We start from the raw sequence: 22,935 nt of genomic DNA, 5'->3' as shown, positions 1-22,935 counted from the left end.
CCCTCAAAAAAATAAGAAAGGTTCACTATTTACTGCGTCCATCTTTTTAACTAAAAGGTTTTCCCATGCCATATTTTTTAAAATGTACTTAATTTTCCCCAATAAAATGTTTCATTCATTTCATTCATCAAGAGAGATAAAATGATGGGACTGAACTCAGTAATCTCTAAAGTCACTTCTTGTTCTAAATCTGTGAACAGACAAATAACCTCTCAAACACGACCAGCCAAGCACTGCATCATCATTTACAAACTCATTATCAAATTCAAAATTCAATTAAATACTATTCCATAGAAGTTCAATTTTCAAAAGGTTGAGATCAATCAACCACATCACAATTAGGTACACAGTAGGAGGGGAAGGTTGGATAATCAGCTGACACATTTTTGCAAACGGACCTTTACCAGCCACTAGAATTATTTTTTTAAAGGTTAGATAGAAACTAATGGTGAACATAAATAAAATGATTCAACAGCTACATAACAGACGAAATACAAAGCATACTGTGGAAAAGTCTAGAAACTTAGGTATATTTGATCCCCAAGTGAAAATGACTTTCTACCACTTAAAAAAGATTTAAGACTAGGTTTTTACCACCTCTTCACAAGATGAACATTGTGCAAAACAAATAATGTTCTATGATTATGCAACTTACATAACAAAGTCAGATCGAAAAGGACAACTGTGTACAAAATAATTTATTATAGCATTACATTGGTTGGCATAATTTTACAGTAAGTTTTTTACCCAAAAATTTGGAACCTAAATACACTAGGCAAAAAATGAACCATTTCAATTAGAACAGTTCATTTATCTTAATAAAATCTCCCTTTGTTTCTGCCTCAAAGGGTCTAGTTAATATTACTGAAATATTTACACAGCAGTGAAATAAAAACAAAAACACTGCCTGATTTCAATTTTTCTGTACAAGCCGCAATACACTTTAATGTTTGAGAGTCATTCCTATAGAATGAAAAGCTACTGCCTTCCCCCAAAAAGCTATATTATTGAGCAGGATCATATTTTATCTGCTAAGCTCATCAAAGTTTAAACATTCATCTTGCTATGTGGTACGTCTGAAGGCATTCACTAGTTAATGCACCACACACACAGAGTAAGAGTTTCATTATAATTTAAAGTCAGCCTATTGTCCCCCCTTGAAGAACAACTACAAAAAACACTCTTTTAATATAAATTCCTTAGTGGTACTGAAAGCAATTTAGTGAAGAAAGCATTATGTTTCTTGGCTCTGACTTGTATGAAATATGTAAACCAACCAGTGAATTTTTATGATTGAGGAGGGAACTAATCTCCACATACTTCATCACTAAATCACAAAATTGGAGTATATTGGTTAAATTGTTAAATTAGCATTTCTGAAAACAAAAGGGCATTGGTATTTGAGCAATACTTCTCACTGACAATGTGTGTTTAAAATGGTGAAACACAAAAAACAAAGAAACAATTCCAACTTATAATTTTTAAAAGATACCTCTATACGTTCCACAATAGGGTCCATATTTTTAGAAATCATGCAGACAGCCAATATAGTCATAGTAATAAGCTTAAAAAAAACCACCAAGGCAGATTAAAATTAAAAATTTGAAATAAAATGTAGAGGGAACACTGGTATTATATCCAACATAATTAGCTAAAATTGTCCAATGTCTAAGTTTAATCAGTAAGAAATGATCATTTTTTTAACACTAAGGTGAAAAAAAAGAGTCCTTATGTACTGTAATGCTCATAATTGGGGAGTTCTGTTGATAAGACAAACTGTACAAATATAAACATGACAAATGATGATTACAGAAAAGGTTTACATAAACAGTGGCAGCGGGGGGTCAGAAGAACAACAGTTAATGGTATGCTCCATTATTAAATTTTACTACCCAAATATTTTACCTTACATCTATGAGATAATAAAATGCACCCTGGAAAAGGAGCCCTGATCTGAATCCAGCCGTGAGATTATAAACCATCATATTATAAAGTATGATATTCAAATTTCATTCGCCATCACTGCATGGTTAATAGCTGTATGGCTTACTGATGCAGCACTACTATTGTCCTCATTTGTAGGAGGCAGAAAGGCAGGTGCAAAGGGAAACAGTTTATGACATGCTGTCCGGTATTCTTCATACTGGGTATTACACATTCCAAAGCTGCCATCAGCCAGTGCCCCAAGAACTTTTGTTAACGTCTAAAGAAAGAAGAGTAAAAATATATAAATTAATTAAACATCCTCTGCCAACAAAACTGTTTAATCAAATCTATAATTTGTATACCAAGAAAACCTAGATGACTTCCAGACTACAATTAAGCACCATGCCACTCTATAGTTAGGAAAAATTTTCCTGTAGAAAGAGTGTTAGGAATCAAAAAGCAATATGATTCCAAAAATATCTTTAAACAAGGCAAAAATAAAATACAAATAACTAAAAACATAAGTGCTAAAATTTTTTAATAGCCTTTTTAAATGCATACCTACAACAGTTCTCTTAGATTATTTGTATCCACAAATATGAATACAAGTTTGAAAGTTGTCTCAACAAACATTAATTCTGCACCTATTAAGTGCAAGGCCCTCCACAAAAGTGATATTCTGTTGGTCCCACGAAGGTTATGAGAGAGAAATACAATTTCCATCATGTTTTACCAAACTAGGGAGTCTTTAAGTATTGATGAAGAGACAAACTATGCCTGCTGCCTAAGGACCAATCTGAGGGGCCTCAGTAGCAGGTTGGCCACTAAGTAAAGAATTCTCCAGTAATGGTAATCCATGGAATAAAGAAAATGCAAAATGGCCTCAGTCTTAGTCGTTCTTCCTACTTCTCCAACAATATTAACAGAGTGGCAAGGGGGGAGGGGGATGCTTGGGGGTGGCAGGAACATGAGTGGAACATATAATACACTAAGAGTCACAGTTTAGAAATAACCTTTAAATATTAATAAAACTATTGTCTATGAGAACTTTATCTAATGAGAAGACATACAAAAACAGCAATACTGTGATTCTCATAAATGAAACCAGAAAATGAAATTCCAGCTACTTTTTTTTCATTATGTAAAGGGATAGCTCTCTGAGGATGAAAGTAGGAAAGGAGAGGGGTTATAGAGGGAAATTTAGACAATGTCAAAAGGTTCAAATACAAAATTATTTTAAAATAAATATAACAATGGGGGAAAAGAAATTATAGTTACATACTCTTCTCAGAGTAGAATAAAGAAGTTAAATGAGCATATGCCCTTAAAGACAAGAAAAAATACCATTTCATGTGATATTTGGTCATCTAGCCTTAGAGGGTTCATGATAAGTACAAGCAAAATATTACCATGAAGGTGCAGACTATGTGCCAATATGCATGGTGGATGGTAAAGTAAATGAATTCCACAAAAATATTTGACAAAATTCTCCAACCTAAACATATACTTTGATAGTTAATGGCTTTGTCATGAAGGTGGGCTCCTGGGGAGAACAGCAAAAAACTATAATGTACATACAAAACCAAAATATGCTCCAAATAGGTACACAATTTAGACATAAAAGGCAACATCATATAAAAAGTAGAGAAGTAAGGAAGATATATGGAGAGGGATGTAGGGATATTTGGATACGGGTACAGGTCACGGACAAACATGAATGGAGAATAGCACAGAAAATTAAATGGACAATTGTGATTACATAAAATTTTAAAGTTTTGCACAAACAAACCAATGCAGCTAAAACTGTAAGGGGAACAGGTAATTGTAACAAGTTTCTTTGAAAAAGGTCCTCTTTGAAAGATATGCATGAAACAATATCAAATTACAAGAAAAAAATCAATTCTCCAATTGATAAATGGTTAAGGGATATAGACAGTTATCAAAGGAAGAAATCTATTCTTTCTATAGCCAAATGAAAAAATATTTCAAATGACTAATTAGAGAAATGCAAAATAAAGCAATGCTGAGGTACCACCTCACACCCACTAAATTGGCAACGATGACAAAAGAATAAAATAACAAATTTTGAAGGGGCTATGAGAAAACAAACACATCAATTAATACATTGGTAGTGATGCCATAAAATGGCCCAGCTATTCTGGAAAGCAACTAGAACTATTCACCAAAAAAAAATCATTAAATGCTACCTTGTACCAGCAATACCATTACTAAGACTATACCCTAAAGAAACCAAAGAAAGAGGAAAAAGACTCATGTGTCCAAAAAATATTATAAAAGCTCTTCTTGTGGTAGCAAAAAACTAAAAATTAAGGAGTCACTCATCAAATGGAAAACTGCTGAAGAAATTATGCTATATGAATGCAATGTGATACATTGTGTTTATAAGAAATGATTACAGAGGTGATTTCAGAGAAATCTGGAAAGACATGTATAGAGTGGAGTGATACAGAGTAAAGTGAGCAGGACCAGGAAAACAATTTATACAATAACACTGTAAAAACAAAGAACACTGAAAGACCTTGAAAGAACTCTGATAAATTCAGTGACCTACCATAATTCCAGTGAACCAATGGTGAAGCAATCTATGAAAATTCTAACAGAAAGGTAACATACTTAGGGTGCAGAATGATATACTTCTGGACATGGTCAATGACAGAATTTATTTTGCTCGACTATGCAACGGGTTTTTTTTAAATTTGTTTGTTTATTGGATTGTTTTTTTTTTTTCACTCTCTACTGCATTTTGCTGTCCTATTAAATGACACTGTTTATAACTTTCTGTATTCCCATAATGTTTTGAAAATGAGCTTATACCTTAACCAGTCCTCATTAATCTTAGGTCTTTCCTCCAGGAATACTTCCAATTTATTCTGCATAAATTATATGCTGTCGTATGTAATATTTCAAAGGCAAAAGAGATAGGCTTACAACCAAAAATAACTTACCCTGAAAAACTGATTATAATTCTTTTATGTGTGTGTATATATATATGTGTGTGTGTATGTGTGTGTATATGTACATATTATATACATACATTCATACACAGATATAGATATATTCTACTGTATAATTCTACAGATTTTTAATGGAACAGAGAACTTGTAAGTATTTCTGATTAAAAGACGAGCTGATTAGGAACTTTGAAATAAAAAGATAAGGAGTTCAGAAAATCTTAGAAAGGTGAAGATGTTTGAACAACTGGATGGAGCTATATGATAATGCATTACTAAGAGTCTAACAGGGAAGAAAAAACAAGTGATCCTTCAGAACCTGTTTATAACATCTTCAAAGAGTACTGTGGGAATTAAAGAATAAAAACAGAGCTGGGGGTGAATTACTTTTGTTCTAAAGGTTTGAGAAGGGGAAGACAGAGGGAAAAGTTAAAAGAAAAAATAATGTAGTGAAGAGAAAGAGCTTTTCTTTTCTCATAGTTGGGTTCTGTGAGGAGAGAATACAAAGATGGAAGAATGGGTAGGGGAGAGAAGGCATCATATGAAACTTATTCTTATTTGGCAGGTAAAAATTGAGAAAACACACACATACACAATTAGTATAGAAATACATTAGGGAACAGTCCCAAGCAAATCAAACTTCCTGATCTTAAAGGAAGGCAAAGAACTATATTTTTTAAAGCAAGCAGTATGAAATAGATTGTTTCATATGTTTAATCCTCCTTTAGTGTTCTGCTATATATAGGGAAATGCTGTCTTTGGGGGTGGGGAGCTGGTCAGTTCCTTTGACTTTAGAATAGAAAGGTTTTTTTAAGGGAGAGAAAAATGGAGGACCAATGTCCTGAGTATTGGACTACCATCAGGATCTAGAATGGATGATAAATTTGGATAATGTGAATTTCAATGGAAGAAAGACAGTGAAATGATGGCAATAGAGGCAGAATCTGGAGAATCTAGAAATGGCAATGGGAAGCAAATAAATCATACGGTATAAGAGAAGGTGCAGCCAATGCCAGAAAGGTGACAAGCAACGCAGGGTCTTCCAAAGGGAGTCAGGTCTCAGTGAGTGTGAAAAGATGGAAGGGTTGTAAAAGAGAGAGAAGTCAAGGTATATATGGAAAGAAACACAAAAACATTTAGTTTCCGTCACTTAAAAACAGGAAAGTTTACCTTCACATTTTTATCTTTTACAGTTTCATCCAATCTAGTGGCAATAGCAATTGCTTTGTCTTGTCTTGATTGATCTAGGACATACATCATTTTAGCACCTAAAATCACAAAATGTAAACACATTTAGAAAGACATACAAGATACAAGATCTTTTTTATTTCTTTTATAAATGTTATCCAAATCACCAGTAGTCAAGCAATTGTGGCTATCTTGCTATCTTGGTATTCAAGTCCCAAAGTTGTTTCCATTAAGGAACAAACCAGGATTTTTACCAATATAATTAAACACAGATTCTACCCTAGACTTTCCTTCTCCCATAGCCTCTAAATAATTATTTTAGTATTGGTTAAGTGGACATATTCATAAAGAACTCTGAAATAAATTCTAAAATCCCTATTTACATTATTTCAACACATATAGACCACATCATGTATGCTACATGTAGGGTGATATTTTTTCAGGTATGGGTTGGACTAGATGTTCATTGACGTCCCTTCCAAATATAAAATTCAGTGATTCTGTGACTACAGGCTGCCAATTTAATAGACTAAAACAGTAATTTACTAAGTAGCATCCCAATGACCTTAAAGTTGCTATATGTATAAAGAGATATTTAGCTCACTAGATTTTAAAACTAAAAAAATTATAGCAAGCCTACCTGAAAGTAGATGCAGAACAGAGGTAGCATTATGTTTGAGAAATTCTTCATTAAAACTTTCTAAATCTTTGTTAACAAAGATTTTCTGCATTTCTTGGGTTAGGACTCTGTTCACTATTTCTGGGAGATTACTATGATTAGACACTGAAAAAAAAGTTTATCATTAACTAAAATATCCTTAAGTTTATCTCAAACCACACACACACACACACACACACACACACACACACATATTCTCTCTCTCTCTCTCCTCCCCCCCCGCCACCCCCTCCCCATACAATAAGATAACAAGAGTAGTGCTAGACTTAGAATCATCACAGCTCCTGGATATGCTGATACACTGTACATATCCACACACACATATATATGTGTGTGTGTGTGTATATAAGTAAATACATGTTATTATGAATTTACTGCTATTCTTTAAGAAACACAAAGGGTAACACAGGTAAGTTATCTATTTCTCCCTTTATAAGCTTGTATTAAAGATGCTTCATTTTGAGCTAACAGCAGCACAATGTGGTATGTCCTAGTTAGTGGGCAGAGAGCCAGCCTCTGAGTCAGGAAGATCTCTGAAACATATTGGCTGTGTGACCCTACAGACTGCTTAACCTTCTGGAGCCCATGCAGCTTTCTACAACCTTAAGTTGCAAAGTTCTGTCACCAGGAGTTATTGATACCAATGAAATCACAAGTCTATCTATTCCCCCTACCTGCCACTACCATTATTTTCTATATTCTGGTATTTGTCTCATGGATTTATTTTAATTTAGCCACAACTATTTCCCTCAAAGAAAAATCTAGGAGTAATAGAGGTGTATGGATAGTATTAATTATACTCACCAGATCTAGAGAATTTAATTAAACACTCATGTAGCCATGGGTTATTACAGTTAATAGCAAAAGCTCTTTTGATCGACTGCAACATTAACAAAAATTTTCCTGTATCACAAAATCAAAGAAAATCATTCAGAATACTTTATTTTTTGCTATATTTTAACTAAGTAGTCTTTCCTCCCCACCTCCCAGAGTACTCAGTTTATTATTTTCTCAAACATATAACAAAACTAACTATGAAAGACAAACAAGCAATTTTGAATCAGAAAATGAGTTTTCTCTGAGCAGCAACTATTTTTAAATGGTATTCAACAATGTTGGGTGTTAGAAAAACAAGTAAAAATGATAAATTTATTATTTTTAACTTCATGATCCAAAAAAGCAAGTCCATGAATATATTTCCTTAGTTCTATTAGGAACTATATTTAGAAACTAAAACGGGGACAAAACAACCATTTATTTATCAATCCCAAAACAATCAACTTTCTTTAGCCAGTGATACTGCACTTGTTGCATGTATAATACTCTCCCATTATTATGTTGAATTCATACAAGATTCCTTGAAAGATACAAGAGAGACAACCCTGCTCAATGACTCCTCAAATATAAACATCAAGCGAGGCAGAAGGACAACATATGTTCATCAAAAATTGCACCACTGCTTTGGAGGATGTCCAGAAAAGTCTAAATGGAAAAGGAGCTTCATATAGATTGTTAAGTACTACAAATGTTGCTACTGACAGATAACACTGCTTTAAAGACATCAAGCCCAGTCCTGGAATACTTAAGAGCCTTATTAACTGATAATCATACTTTGATATCTTGCAATGAAACTACGATCTCATCAAGGGAGGTACTGCTTTCAATAGTGCAGATCACAATCTACCCTATGCAACTCTTGTACAGATCATCTCTAATCTGGGGGAGGGGGATGCCCAGCTAGGTTTCTCAGCACTAAGTGGATTTCAGCAGAGCACTCCGGTTATTCACTGGATATTTCTCCCTCTAGCTACCTGATCATTCTTTCTTTTTCCAATCATGTTTTTCTGATGACATCATTTGCCACTTCTATTATAACAATGTTTATAATGTTAAGATATATAATATACATGTTATATGCTTTAAAATGTAATACTCAAGCTGAATATTCTCTCTTCCACAGACTACTATGTAATTCTTAGCTTTAGTTCTTCAGAGAATGAGGTAATCCATCAGCCAAGGTTTTGTTTCAGAATAAAACTTAGGTTCAATTTTTTAAATCTGCACAATTTTCCAAAGGCAATCCAGTGTGCTCCCCCTAACACAATACTGGGTCCGTCTCATCGTCCATACAGAATTTCTACCTGAGGTGCACGTGTTTATGTACAAGCTTAATGGGTTGTCCATCCAACTATATATCAATATGGAAATAGATGTTCTTCACCCCTTTGGGTTTTCCTGTCTAATTAGGAAAAACTTATTTAAGAATTATGAGTCTCAATAAGGCAGATTTGTAACACTCCAAGGCCTGACAAGATTAGCAGTGTCATCCACAAAATGGCACTTCTAGAGGACACTACTGGACAAAGGAAGTCCCTCAACAAGGGCTTCACACTGAAAATCCTCCATCACAGTGGCAAACATCCCCTAAAAAGCAATTACCACTAATTCTGACATGTATCCTATTACTGGTGCTCATCTGAAGTACTATAATATTTTAATTAAGCAGTTGCTTTGTGATAAACTGCTTAATCAATTAACATAATGACAAGTCTAAAACATAGTTTAAAATAATGCAGCACAGACATGGTTTCCTATGAAACCAAACTGGCAGATAAACTAGCCTAATGTAAAACAATCAAGACAGCTTTTTTTTTTCTTAAAATGTGCTGGGAAGAGAGTTTTAAGAACCACAGCTACAAAAAGGATGGTCTTAAAATCTCAGCATTGCTAATTATATACATATCTTTGAACACAGGACTGTAAGACCTAATGGTAATATATATACAGTCTAAAAACTTTTTAACAAATAACAGTCATAAAAATATAATAAATTGTAAACTGTTCTTCCAATTTCCCCAGAAATTAGCAGTGACAAACAGCAATAATCTGATATCCAGATAGGTAAACTAGTGTTAGTTTTGCAAGACTCCTAAAATTTAAAGTCTTCCAAATCTAGATTAAGTTAGCTCAAATGACTTTGAAAAAAAGATTTTCATAAAACATTTGGGGCACAAACCACAAAGATGGTTGACTGGATTTCTATGCTCCATATTCCCTAAGATCTGAATTTCACACGTCAGTAATTTCTACAGACAATAATAGAGTTGAACACATACATGCCCTAAAATTATCTTAATCATAACAGGAAGCATTTCTGTTGCAAAGCAGAATTTGGAAGTAGTAGTAGTGTAGACAGGGACCAAGTCCCTTTTTCTGGATGATTAAGCCACATCAAATGAGTTCTGATGGCTGTATGAAATATCTCTCCCATACAGTGAGCAAAACGTCTTAACTTGAAGGGAACAGTGGGAGGTGCATGAGAGTGAAGTTACCTCCCTTTCTGAGTTGGGTGTCAGTAGAAATGTTCCTGAGAATCAATACGGGGCAGCAACAAAACCTGGCTAATATCCATTAAAAGAGGAGGGATGAGACAGGAATTCATGCTGGAGAACAGTGAAATTTCCTCTAAGTTATTGGAGAAAAAAATCATTGAGAATAATTTCTTTCCTAGGCCTTAACAAGTTGGGATGAGGGGAAGTTATAAAAACAGTAAAGAACATAACAGATGCTGGCCTGAATAGTGGCTAAAAGACCCAAGACTAGATCTGTAGAACTATAAAGATGACAATGGAAAACTGGGCTAAAGTCTTGGTTCTGAACTCAATAATGACTATTCCTATTACTATGACATCCATTTTAATAAAAAATTATGAATAAATATGTTATTTCAACATTCCAACAGAAAAGACATACCAATCAGGCTCTGATAATTTGGGTACAACAAATAACCCAAAGCAAAAATCCTTATGCCAACTCCAAGGTCCATGTGACAACCAATTCCTATGATGAAGCATCCAATTACATATAGTTTGTGAATAATTCTCATTTGCTAATACACTTGAAAAGCTAAACTATGGGCTTTTTTGCTTATTTCTTCATAGTGTTTTTGGGTGGCTTTCATTATCCTTCACTTCTTCCCACTTAAAAGAATTTTTTTAAAAGAAAAAAAACACCCAACTAAATTCCCAAGCAATGTATTAAAGAAAACTGAAGAAGATAGCTCCTGGGTTCTACAGTTTAGGAGAGTCAGTGGAACTCATCCAGAGGAGAGAGGCTACTAAGTATCCTGATCAGAATATATAAAGGAGAATGGTTAGAGAATTGGTGATGTTTAGCCCCGATGAAAGAAAATTTAAGATGACGTAATAGCTGCCATCAAATATATTTAAGACTGGCAAATGAAAGAGACTTATACTATACAGCAGCAAGGGTGGAACTAGGACCAGTGGGTGGGAAAGAAGGTTTCTGTTCAATATAAGTTAGGAATGTCCAAAAGAAGAATGTGCTCTCTCACAAAATGGTGAGTGCTCCATTGAAGGCTGAATAACCATTTGGGGTACTGTTGTAAAAAGGAATCATATGACAGGAAATGAGTTGGATAAAGTGATTGTCACTGGCTAAGGTCTCTATGAATGCGAAAAATTTTATTAGATCTGGGACCTCACAGATCTGGATGTTTTCTTTAGCAACACGTCCATGAATGCCCATCGTGTGGGACTCTTACCCATATTTTCCCATAAGTTTAACACAAGAGGTCTAATCCAATGTGCTGGAGGTCTCGTTTTTTTTTTTTCTGGAATTTCTAGGATACCAGTGGAACACGCTGGCTCCTCATACCATCATCTCTTCTTATCATACATTTACCTGACAATATTTTTTAATTGGATTCTTCTTTAAAGTTTCTTATTGGTTTTATGTTGTAGCTTGCTCACACCCAACATGAACCTCTCCATAGCTCTCTACATGATACTAAGTTTTGATTCTTCAGCTTTATTCCAATGCCTCACTGTAATATGAAGATGACTGAATTCTCACAGATTACAACAATAAAGTGTAAGGTATGGGAGGCCCCAGAAGTCTATAAAACAATGAGTATGGCTCTGATATATTAAGTCTTGTTTTTGAGGAATGACCTAACTATAAGTACAAAGAGCCTCATCACCAGGCTAGACACTTTGTAATCAAATTTTTGGCCATGGCAATTCATGAAACTAAAATGTGAAAATGGATAAAAATGGCAAATTTGTGTGGTTCCTAAAATAATGATTCAAACTAAAAGAGAAAGAACTTTAAGTCACCTTACCTTTTCTAAAGTATATTTCAAATGCTAAAAGATGAGTGTCTATGTTATCAGCAACAAGAGTCTTAAGTGGTATAAGGAACTTGATAGCTTCTTCTAATGGATTTTCTACCTGTTTTAAAAGGAAACTCTATGTCATTTAAAATAGCACCAAGAACTGATTTTATATTCTTTTTTATTCTTTTTACTATAGATCATTTCTCTTCAGGCTCTCTTTTTTTTTTGTTTTGTTTTTCAGAGGGGGAAAGGAAAGGCAATTGGGGTTAAGTGACTTGCCCAAGGTCACACAGCTGGTGTCAAGTGTTTAAGGCTGGATTTGAACTCAGGTCCTCCTGACTCCAGGATCAGTGCCCTATTCACTGTGCCACCTAGCTGCCCCCCTGTGTTCACTTCTTAAAGAAAGTAGTCATAGACCCAAAAAGCTTCTATATATAGTTTGCAAGTCTTTGGTTTCCCTGATTTCTTACTTCTGGAACCATATTTTCTACCATCTTCTCCCCTGTGTCTACCTTTGCATTGATATTACCAAAGATTAAACTATATGACAATTTGTTTTGGAGGGTCTTACTAGGTTCTTAGTATAATATTATTATATAAATTTCTTAACCACCAACTACAACAGATATTAGAGCATAATCTGCAAATGTCTTCATGACGGTCTTTTTGCAAATGCTTATTATGAGTGTTGAAATAAGAGATGATCAAATGTTTCCAATGAAATGTTTCTTATTGCCTTTGGATGTATGATAAAGCCAACTCCTTAATATGCTTCTTTGGGGAGAATTTGTGCACCATCTTCCATTTAGCTACAATTTCCTTTGGCTTCTAGTTTCACAAAGTATTTATACCCTTAAAATAATTAAAATTTTGTGCAACTGTCAAAATAAGGCTACCCGCTAAAGTATAAAGCATAAAGAAACAGGTTGAAATATACTTAAAGTCTACAAAATACCTGTTCATACACTTAATTTTTGTTATCAACTGACACTTATTTTTACCAATATTATTACTGATATGAGAACTATGAAGTGACTTCTAAATCAAAGACTAAATTATGTCACTATCAAAACAATCTATTCATTAGAAATATCAGAACATGGAGATATTATTGTTTTAATAAATCTGGCTCACCCTTTCAAGTTTTTCAGGTACTAATTCTTCCCTGGGATCACTGGTTTCTTCTTCTTCCTCATCTCGTTTTTTCTTCTGATGTTTTTGTCGTTCTCTCTCAGTGTGCTTCCTCTCTTCTTCCAATTTAGCTTTTTTCTGGGCTCTTCTCTGTTTGCTAAGCATTTTCTTTAATTCTTTGGCTGAAAGATTTTCTACAAATACCAAAATAAAATAGTCAAAAGTTAGTATTCAAAGTTTCATACAGAGAAACAATATTATTTTGCAATGCTGTTAATTGCTCATGCAAACCACAGGCCTAATTTTTTTTTTTAAGCAATCGGGGTTAAGTAACTTGCTCCAGGTTACATGGCCAGTTATTTCTGAGTGTGGTGCTGAGTAGCTAAGCCCAGATTTGATCCCCAGGTCAACCCAACACTGGAGCCGGTGCTCTTACTTGCTGAGCCACCTAGCCTCCCCTAAGCAATTGGGGTTAAGTAAGATTACACGGCCAGTTGTTTCTGGGTGGGTGCTAAGTGTCTGAGCCCGGGATTCGATCCCCAGGTCATCCCAACACTGGAGCCAGTGCTCTTACGCGCTGTGCTACCTGGCCGCCCCTATAGGCCTAATTTTTTATACCAAGTTTTTGTAAACTATCGATGTTGGTTCCTCAGATATGTAACATACAAAATACTTGATGTTTTTGTTACTGAGGAATTACATGGTATGTATGTATGAATCCAACAGAAATAAGACTACAACATTTAATATTCCTCATGTATCAAGAAGTTAATGTGAGATCACACTACAATAAAATCTACATATATCCAAACCATGGTTTTATTTTTCTTTGTTCTATTTTACAAATGACATTTTAATTCAAAAAACCTTTTAATACTACTCAGTTCCTTAAATTTCCTAAATCGTGTTATTCTTCTCCAAAGTCAAGTAAAATAATGATATGAATATCTGTGAAATTATTCTCTACATGGTCTCCCCACTATTACAAAGACAGAAAATTCATGAGATTTATAGCACAACCTCAGGTCCATCTGGAATTAAATCTTCTCGTGTAACTTGCAATTTGCATAAATGCTATTCTGAAGCTTTTATCCCCTTTTCTTACATAGTTCTTATTAGTTACCTGAATTCACTTCTTGTTCTTTGCTTTCATTGGTTAAAGGATTATCATGCAATTTCAAGTATATTTCAACTGCAGATCGGGCAGCCTTGAAATAGAAAGCATGTTTCCTGAGTACATCTTCTAATCGCAAAAGGTCAATGTAGGCACGAAGAGTCATCTTTCTCATGCAGTATGTATGGAAGTCAAACTGATCGTCAGTTATCTCAAAAAAATGCTTAAAAACAAAACCAAAAAAATTATTACACATGGTTATGACTCCCATTCTGACATAAACTGGACTAAGTAAACCTCTGAAGTCCTTGGCAGTTTTGAGGTTTTACAATTTGATTACTAAAACCTAGAAAATTATTTTTATTTATACATAGAAAAATACCTGGGATTTAAAAGCAGAATTTAAAACATTCACAACTTCTCTTGGCAGCCTATTTCAGTACCGAATCACCCTTACATGATAAATCTTCCCTTCTGTTTAACCTATATTTCTCTTGTTGAAATCTAAGCCTATTTCTTCTAGCTCTATCTTATTTGAATAAAGAGAACAGCATCTCTCCTCATAATATTTGATGCAATTTAAGGCAATTACCAAGTTACACACCAGTGGTGTAATGTAAAGAATTTGCTATTTTTCAAGCTTTTGTTTATATTTTTCTTCATTTAAAAAAAATTCCTCATGTCAAGGGCTTTTATCTATCTTTCCCAGACATGAATCAATGGAAATAGAACGCTCCTCTAGAATCTCTGCACTTAACTTTCCTTACTCATTAGTTTCCCTAACTTTTATGCCCCTTTGTTAGAGTCAAATAAATGAAGAAAACTGAAGGGTTCTTAGACAGGAAGGAAATAGCAGGAGAACCAGTTATATAATCTTTCGACAATTTTAGCCAATTGGAAAAGATAGGGACACATTCAACTAAATACAAGCCACACAGTGGTTAAAGATATAGAGTTGCAAGGAACCTTGGAGGTCATGTGATTCAGCACTCTCGTTTTACAGATGGTTAAGGGAGGTTAAATGATTCACCCAAGGTCACATAAGTATTAAGTATCAGAAATAAGATGCAAACCCAAGGTCTCTGAACACCCAAAGCCATAGCCAAGTCCAATATGCTCTATAAAACTTTTAGAGTTCTGTTCTAATAAAGGAATTCAAAGTTGAGGACTACATATGTATAACACAAGAAAATACAGTATATAAAAGATAAAGTTAATAAGTTCACATTAATTTGCAAATCTTTCATAAATCACATAGTAGGAATATGAACAAACATACATATGATCTCCCTTCTCATCAATGAGCTAGTCAATTCACATATGGAAAAAATATGTAATTGACTTCTTTTTTGACAAAGATGAGAAGATGTGCATTTTGCAACAGAGGCAGTTTTCCTTAATACGAACCAAGTTACATCTAGCAGCCCAAGAAAAATTTTAAGTTCAATAACATTGTTGAGAAAGACTCAGAAAGATGAAAAAAAAATCGGTACTCAAAGTGAAAGAATAACTAGGGAAACCATTAAGAAATTAATGGATTTTTTTTCTTGTTAATTTTTTAAATGGACAGGCATTAGTTTAAATAAAAAAGGCAACACACAAGCTTCTTACCAGTTAAGATCTATTAAAGCACATGGATTTTAAGTCATGCTTCTGTTCACTAAGATAGGAGGGAACCATTTAGATCTAGAAATTTTTATGTCATCTCCTTATCAGTAACAGCCCACAGGCTGCCTCTCTCCACCTGTCTTCCATTAGTTACATGGTTACACAGTTTAGGGTTGGCACAGTAGCCAGTTTAGGATTAAAATCACTTTGAACCAGACAAAAAAGTATACAGATGGTTTAAGCAATTTACACCATTTTTCTATTTCTGATTTTTTGAGGGAAAAGGTGTTGAGATGCTGCAAAGAAATAAAGGCCAACCTAATAATCTGGGAGGAATTTTACTCTCAAATTTTATAACACTAAGAAAAGCTAGGTAAGTTAAAAGCAAAGAAAATAAAGCTAATAACTCTAAAATGAAGCCCCCAATAAGTCTAGTAGTATATTAGCTAGTCAACTGAAGTCTGAAAACTAACTATAGAAAACTGTAGAAAAAAAAAAACCCTACATTTACCATATATCACAAAGCAGTAAAGCAAAGATCTATAATTTCATTTGTAAATTATAAAAGACACCAGGAAGAACAGATTAAATGAGTCAAAATCAGGTTTGAGTTAAAACAAGATTTTTGACAAGATATTTATTGCAGACTCAAGAAAAGCTATTTACTTCTCTTTCCTAACATTCTTTAAGCTTTCTCACTGAAATGGCTCAGACTTCCATCACAACTATGACGATACAGAGTTATCTGCAGACAGGTAACAAAAGACCTCAGGGTTAAAAAATAGTAATTCAACAGTCACTAGACAATCTAGTCATGCCAGGAGCTACTTACTTTATTTCCTTAAAAAAGTATCTGCTATTGATAAAGACTAAGTAGCAATGGAATGTAAGTAAAGCGATGAATTTCTTATGGTTCTGGATCTAAGCAGAGTTTTTTAAGAACACGTTGGGCAGACTGCAGTACTCTGGGCACTACAAATGCACAAGGCAAATTAAAAATTAACTTTTTAAAACCTCAACTCCTCAGAGATGTAGGATGTACAGAATCTATGATCATATAATCAGCTATTTTCTCTACAAAAGATATCAGAAAGAGAAAGATGCTAAACATAACTTCTGGATCATCTTAGAAGTCTGGCACGTTTATATCTAAAGTACAAAAAAACCCAAAACAACATTCACAATAATGTTGCCCTTCATGTGAGACTTCTTGAAGTTAGATTGAAGAAGATAGGGATTTTAATTGTTTTCTCTTTACCCTCTAAGTTTTATTTTAGAGATATAAGAAAAATGGGAAGAAAGCATCTATAGCATATTTTAGAGATATAAGACAAATAGGAAGAGTGAAATTTTGTATAAATAGAAGACACTTGAAAGTCCTTCAAAAAAATTTTTTATGAGGCTCACCAGCAACTGTTGTAATGATGCCTTAAAGATAATTCCATTTCTCTAATTTTTAGTTAAAATGAAGAAGTCTGAGTTTTTTCTTAAGTTTATTACTTTTAACAAACTATTTTTTTAGATACTGAATTTATTTAGAATTCAATACTTAGATACTGAATTGACATTTTTTACGAAGAAAAGAAGAACAAGATTTTGTTTAATACAAATTTTTAACTGCAGAGAAAAAACTGGCTTACTAATGCCTTGATATTAACAGTGGAATCTTTTTTACATTATATACTTCTAGTTCACTCCATTTTTCCAAACACAACCAATCTCTACTTTGAACTTAAGACTTATAATAATAGTTTATTCAATTAGTAATTGGTATAAACGTCCAGAGGGGGTGATTTTTGTCTCTGGTTATTCTATATGAGTAAGAATCAATATATTAAACAGGATCTAGGAATTTTATGCTTTGCTCTTTGGCTTAGTCTAAATCTAGTTTAAAGAAATCACTGACTACATTCTGGTAAATATGAAAGTTTATTCTGTACTACAGTTAAATCTACTGGGGGAACAGAATCTAAGGTAAAGAATACATAGCATCTCTATATAGTGTCACTGTTATGATGATAACTGGACATTCAGTATAATGCTTTTTATCCAATTGTCCCAGTTTAGAGCTGTAGAAATTGCCACTAGCAGATAAATGGCAATCTAGTGACTTACTTAAGGAAATGATCAATTTCCCATGAGTATAGCACTAGTGATTAAAAACCTGCATTCATTTCTTTAATGAAAAGAATTTTTTTTTCAGTCATTTCCTTTCCCACCCTCCCCCATAAAAAAGACTAATTTAAATTAGAATATTCAGGTACTAAACACTAGTTTCAGCCACGGACCTTATTCAGATTAATAAGAAAAGGACGAGTAAAAAATGTCCCCATAGGTACTGGACACTTACCCAGACCTATTATGACATCTACCAGCCCATGGGCATAAAATCTGGATTGTCCCTAGAAGTGCCTGGATATAACTGATTCTAATTGGTCACTCCCTTCAATGTCCCCCATTAAGATGTCTTCACTTTGGGTAACACCTCAGTGTCTTCACAGGGAGAAAAGGCCGAAGTTACTGCCATGGTGCAGACATCAGGCTCACCTGACTACGATGCCTGTGGGTTTATACTGCGTCAGCATGGGAACAGTGGTGCAGAATGACCCCACAACTGAGGGCTGCTGAGGACTGCCACAAGTGGTGCATTTGCGGCTCTTTTCCTCCTGTTGTCCATTTGGAAGGAGAGTGCTTCAGAGATGACAAAGAACAGGAAAACAAAATTCACACAAAGGAAAAGAAAAGTCTCCTCGCTAAACCTTTTAATAGTATGGAACAGTAAGACATCTCACACACACACACACGTGCATGCATGCACATCTCTAAAATTTTTTTTTTTAAAAAGCCTTCAAACTGGATACAAGTTGCTGTAAAAAGTATTGCACATGAGTACGAATGTCCTGGGAAGACAGGAAGACAAGTTGGAGAGAGACTGGCTGGGGTCTAGATCCTGATATAATGAGGAAAAAAAATAAATTCAATGGGCCCTATAGATTACCATATACTTAAATGGTCCCTCCAGACTAGTGGAAAATTAAATAACTGCCAAATTATAGGACAGAAACTATTATGTTATGGTCATTATTAAATGATGCCAGCTAGTTGGGCTTTTTTTCATTCCTTGAGATAAAAATACCACAGACCTATGAAAATCATGAAAACCTGAAGTGCCGAAAGAACAACTAGTCACAACTTCTGCAAGTTTAGATAGCTGATATCAAAATCTCTTTTCACTATGTAGTTCCCAATGGAATTGGAATGGACAGGCACATAGAAATAAACCTGCTCTCTATGACTAACCACCTTTGTAGATGGAAGATAACAAAACATTCAATCACTTACCCTTTCTATTTCATGGCACTTTTTTAAAGCTTCCCCATATTTCTCCAGTCTCTGATAAGCTGAAGCACATTCTGACTGATACCACATACACTGCATTTCATTTAGATTTTCCATAGCAGATGTTCCTTCCTGAAATGAGAGTATTTAGAACTTTAGTGAACATACATATATAAAGCACTAAAAATCTCACTATCTTATACAGAAAGTTATGATTATCACCCTACTAACAGAATTAAATTCTATTTCATTTAAATTTGCTTTCTTCTACCTCTCAATATAAAAATCATAGCTGTAACTTATTCTACTCTGAATTAACTGTCTAAGATTCCAGTTAAGTAGAAATAATATAAAGAATCTACTATAAGTAATAATCTTCCCATCTTTTCAAAAGGTAGCGAATACCCAGTTCAGAATTTCTCATACAGTTGAGACTCTCACTTCAGTCTCCTAGTATTATCCAGCACTTGGGGGGCATTAAGTGTTTCACCAACATATATTTTCCAAACAAATACAGTTTGTACTCTGAAGCATCAACACTTCCATTTTAACATTTCTAAGGGAAATCCAGGAAGATTGCTAATGAAGTACCCAACTTGCTGGCACAAGCCCTTTTTATGAGCATCCATTACTATATAGCCATCCAGTTCAGCTAACTGACTTTTTCCCCTGTTTTCTTCCTGGATGTCATGTCAGCTTTTATTTTTCTGGCACTGTAATTAGTCAATTCCCTTCTACTTTGCTGCTTCTAATCTAGTATGAGTTAAAAAAAAAAAACCAAGTAATTAAGAACTGTATAAGGCAGAGGATTTCAGTGTAGGATTTCAGTAGACCTTTTTTGTTTACCTTGTGGTTTGGGGATATGTACAAAGAGATTCTGGGTGTCTGAAGTCTGGTGTTTTCCCACACTATAAGGCAAAGTGGCAAAAGCATATTTTGAAAACAATCTTTCCTCCCTTTCCTTTTAAACTCTGACTTACTTCAATATTCACAATTCTTACTTATTAAAATTCACTATAAAGTATGAATGAAAAACTGCTTGGTACTTAATGTACTTTGCTGAAAGAATGCTGAAAAAAATGTATTATTTCCAATGAGGAAATTATTTTGGTTTAAGAATATTGCAAAGAATTAAGTTTCCTGAAGGTAAGGACTATGTTTTATTTTCCTCAGAATCTAGCACATTACATTGTACATAGTATGCACTTAATAAATGTTTGAATTATTAGGGTAATGTGGGTTGAGAGGAACAAAACCAAAAAGCCACTCTGGAGCCAGGAGAAGTTAAAGGATTTTCCCACGGTGACAGGGAATAACTTAGATTAGAGCTAGAAGAAACCCTAAAGAATCTCTAGAGTAGGTATCATCAAACAGACAGTTCACACTCACAACACTCCCTCCCTCCGTGTGGCCTGAAACAGACTAAAACGTACTTGGGAAACATTTAGCAAAACAAATAAAACGCAGATAATGTTAACATGTAGTTTTCTAAGTAAATCTATGGCCCACAGGGATCCTTATGTACAGTTTAGTGGACTCATGTGTATTTTGAGTTTTGACATATCACTGATCTAGACCAATTCCTTCATTTTACAGATGCAAAACTGAGGCCCAAATAGGCTGTGACTTGCCCAAGTTTTGCAACTTAGGTTCTAAACTCCTAGCCTATGATCCCCTACAGTCTCCTAAATCTTCTGCTTTCAAGTTTTGTGAGTTTTCAAATATTTAGAGCACTTTTCAAACATCTTTTCTCTTACAATCTTTATAAATACTCAGCTTTTCTTTGATTACATTTTCTTTCAAAATTTATCACCCTAATACCTTTATTCATTCAAACATTTATTGAAAGCTTTATTATGAATAACGGAATGTGCAAAGTTCTGAGGGAAACAAATAAGATACAGGCTCTGCCCCTAAGAAGCTCAAACTTGTAACTTCCCCAATAGCCAAAGTAATACTATTTGACAAGCTCAAGTCAGTACCTCAAAGACTCTACATGAATATCGCAGAGCCATTAGTCCTCAATGCCTACAATTCTACATGAAAATAAAGACACAAATTTTTATTAAAAGCCCTTTCAAAAATAGTAAGTTAGCAGCTGTCTGAATATCAGACCATGATATCTAAATAGCAGAGATTCATGAAAGGGTATTTTTTTAATTGAAAATAAGCGTTATCTCCAGATACTATTTTGTTCTAAAAAAAATATTAACCTTCAACACCTAGAACAAATTTAATTTTCCCATGGAAAATTTTATGCCCACAAGATAAATCTGTAAATCTAATAAAAGCTCATGAATTAGCAGTCTACTCATTAATGAGCACTAATCTGGCAATTTATAAAAATGGACACCTCATTCATAGTATTTATTTTAATAATCATAAAGTATGCTTGTCTTACAGTTGCTACTTTATTTAGAGTACCTACCACTGGTCATAAGCTAAAGTCCTGGTCAATTTCATTGTTCCACTGCTGCTACTATCCTTTGCACAGAACCTTGTCTCAGTTTTACAGATTTTTAGAGGTGGAGAAGATCTGGAAGTTATGTAGTCCAACCTCCAAACTTGTAAAAAAAAAAAATCTTGTTAAACTTTGCAGAAATTCATCTAACTAGTCTTTGTTCCTGATAGTCTCTCCACCACTCCCCTCAGCTTCTCCAGAAAGGCAGCTTTTTCAATAACAGTTTCTCCTTCTCTACATCTACCTTTCCAGGTTTAATCTTTCATAAAGGCTGAATAAAGTTTCCTTTTCATACTTCTTCCTTCATATAACTCAACACACTGAAATGTTCTTTAGCTTCACTGTTTCAAGATGTGCCTGAAAACAATAAAACTCCCCAGATAAAGCAAATTAATTTATATCAAGAACCTAGCCTAACATTCATTCTTAAAGGTCAACTGCATTCTATCATACTTTCACTATATGTAAGGGTATATAAGTATAGGAGTCCTACAATATGAACTTCTAGAATACTATTCAATTTGTGGCCCATCTGAATATGTATAACAAGTTATGTTTTAATGGACTGCATTCCATAATTCAGAATTTTTGTTCAGAATGATCATTCTTTTGATTAGTGCTAATTAGTGAGGTTTTACTATACTTCACATGCCCAAAACACAAATGTTCTAATGGACATTAATATTTCCTACCCTCGTGAACTTGGAAGACATTTCCTCTGCCTCTTTCACCATATTTGCTTGTAGCATGTATTTTGCACATTTTGAATTTATGAATCTATCAGCTGTGTCCAAAGACTGTGCTTCATCCATCCACTTAGCAGCCTCCTTTAAATTACCTATGTGCTAAAAGAGACCAAGGGAACATCGCTAAAGGACAAATATCATATCGTAAAACACAGGATATGACAAGTTTAATTTTAAATCTGCCATCCACACTTTCAAAATAAAAGTTTATTTATACAGAATGATGTTTTGGGTATTACCTAAATGTTTAAATCAAAATTGGCTCTAAAATACATTATTTTGCACTGAGAAAACACATTTCTAGTATTCCTATCTACAATGTACCTTTCTCTCTTTCACTCTCTCTCTTTGTATATATGTACATACACACACACACACACACACACACACACACACATATGCAGCCACTTTAGATTGAATATACAGTTTTATAATTTGAAAAAATCAAAGTAAACTTACCTTGTAAATTTTTGCCTTTATACAGAACAGTTCTATTAAAGTTGGAGTGCTTGCAATTGCAGCATTAATGTAATCTAAAGCCAGTGAGCATTGGCCAAGTTTGTCAAAGTGCTGTGCCAGGAAATATCGAACCCAGAGTAGTGTTGTTGGGGGTTCCTTCTCTCCATTTTCTGCA

The 22,935-nt window shown here is 34.2% G+C and overlaps 1 protein-coding gene across 5 annotated transcripts in view; it reads right to left on the bottom strand.

Annotated features, from left to right (window-relative positions):
- Positions 1–683: 683 nt before the first annotated feature.
- The window catches only part of NAA16 (N-alpha-acetyltransferase 16, NatA auxiliary subunit), a 90,507-nt gene continuing 68,255 nt past the window's right edge, over positions 684–22,935 (bottom strand). For 4 of the 5 annotated variants that reach the window (XM_069068645.1, XM_069068647.1, XM_069068646.1 and 1 more), the window contains 10 exons: positions 22,761–22,930; positions 22,248–22,400; positions 19,098–19,226; positions 14,157–14,370; positions 13,037–13,227; positions 11,909–12,017; positions 7,570–7,668; positions 6,727–6,870; positions 6,069–6,166; positions 684–2,203 (listed from right to left, as the gene is read on the bottom strand). In XM_069068645.1, the coding sequence (XP_068924746.1) occupies positions 2,003–2,203; positions 6,069–6,166; positions 6,727–6,870; positions 7,570–7,668; positions 11,909–12,017; positions 13,037–13,227; positions 14,157–14,370; positions 19,098–19,226; positions 22,248–22,400; positions 22,761–22,930 (1,508 nt within the window). In that variant the 3' untranslated portion in view covers positions 684–2,002. The remainder of the gene's footprint in view (positions 2,204–6,068; positions 6,167–6,726; positions 6,871–7,569; positions 7,669–11,908; positions 12,018–13,036; positions 13,228–14,156; positions 14,371–19,097; positions 19,227–22,247; positions 22,401–22,760; positions 22,931–22,935) is intronic. The other variant, XM_069068649.1, reaches the window with a different exon arrangement.

Source organism: Petaurus breviceps, unplaced genomic scaffold, assembly GCF_028583685.1.
Source record: "Petaurus breviceps papuanus isolate PSGF00001 unplaced genomic scaffold, PetGlider_PUasm1.0 90769, whole genome shotgun sequence".
Taxonomy (NCBI): Eukaryota; Metazoa; Chordata; class Mammalia; order Diprotodontia; family Petauridae; genus Petaurus; species Petaurus breviceps.
Note: the sequence above shows the minus strand (reverse complement) of the source record. Positions and strands in the feature narration are given on the sequence as shown.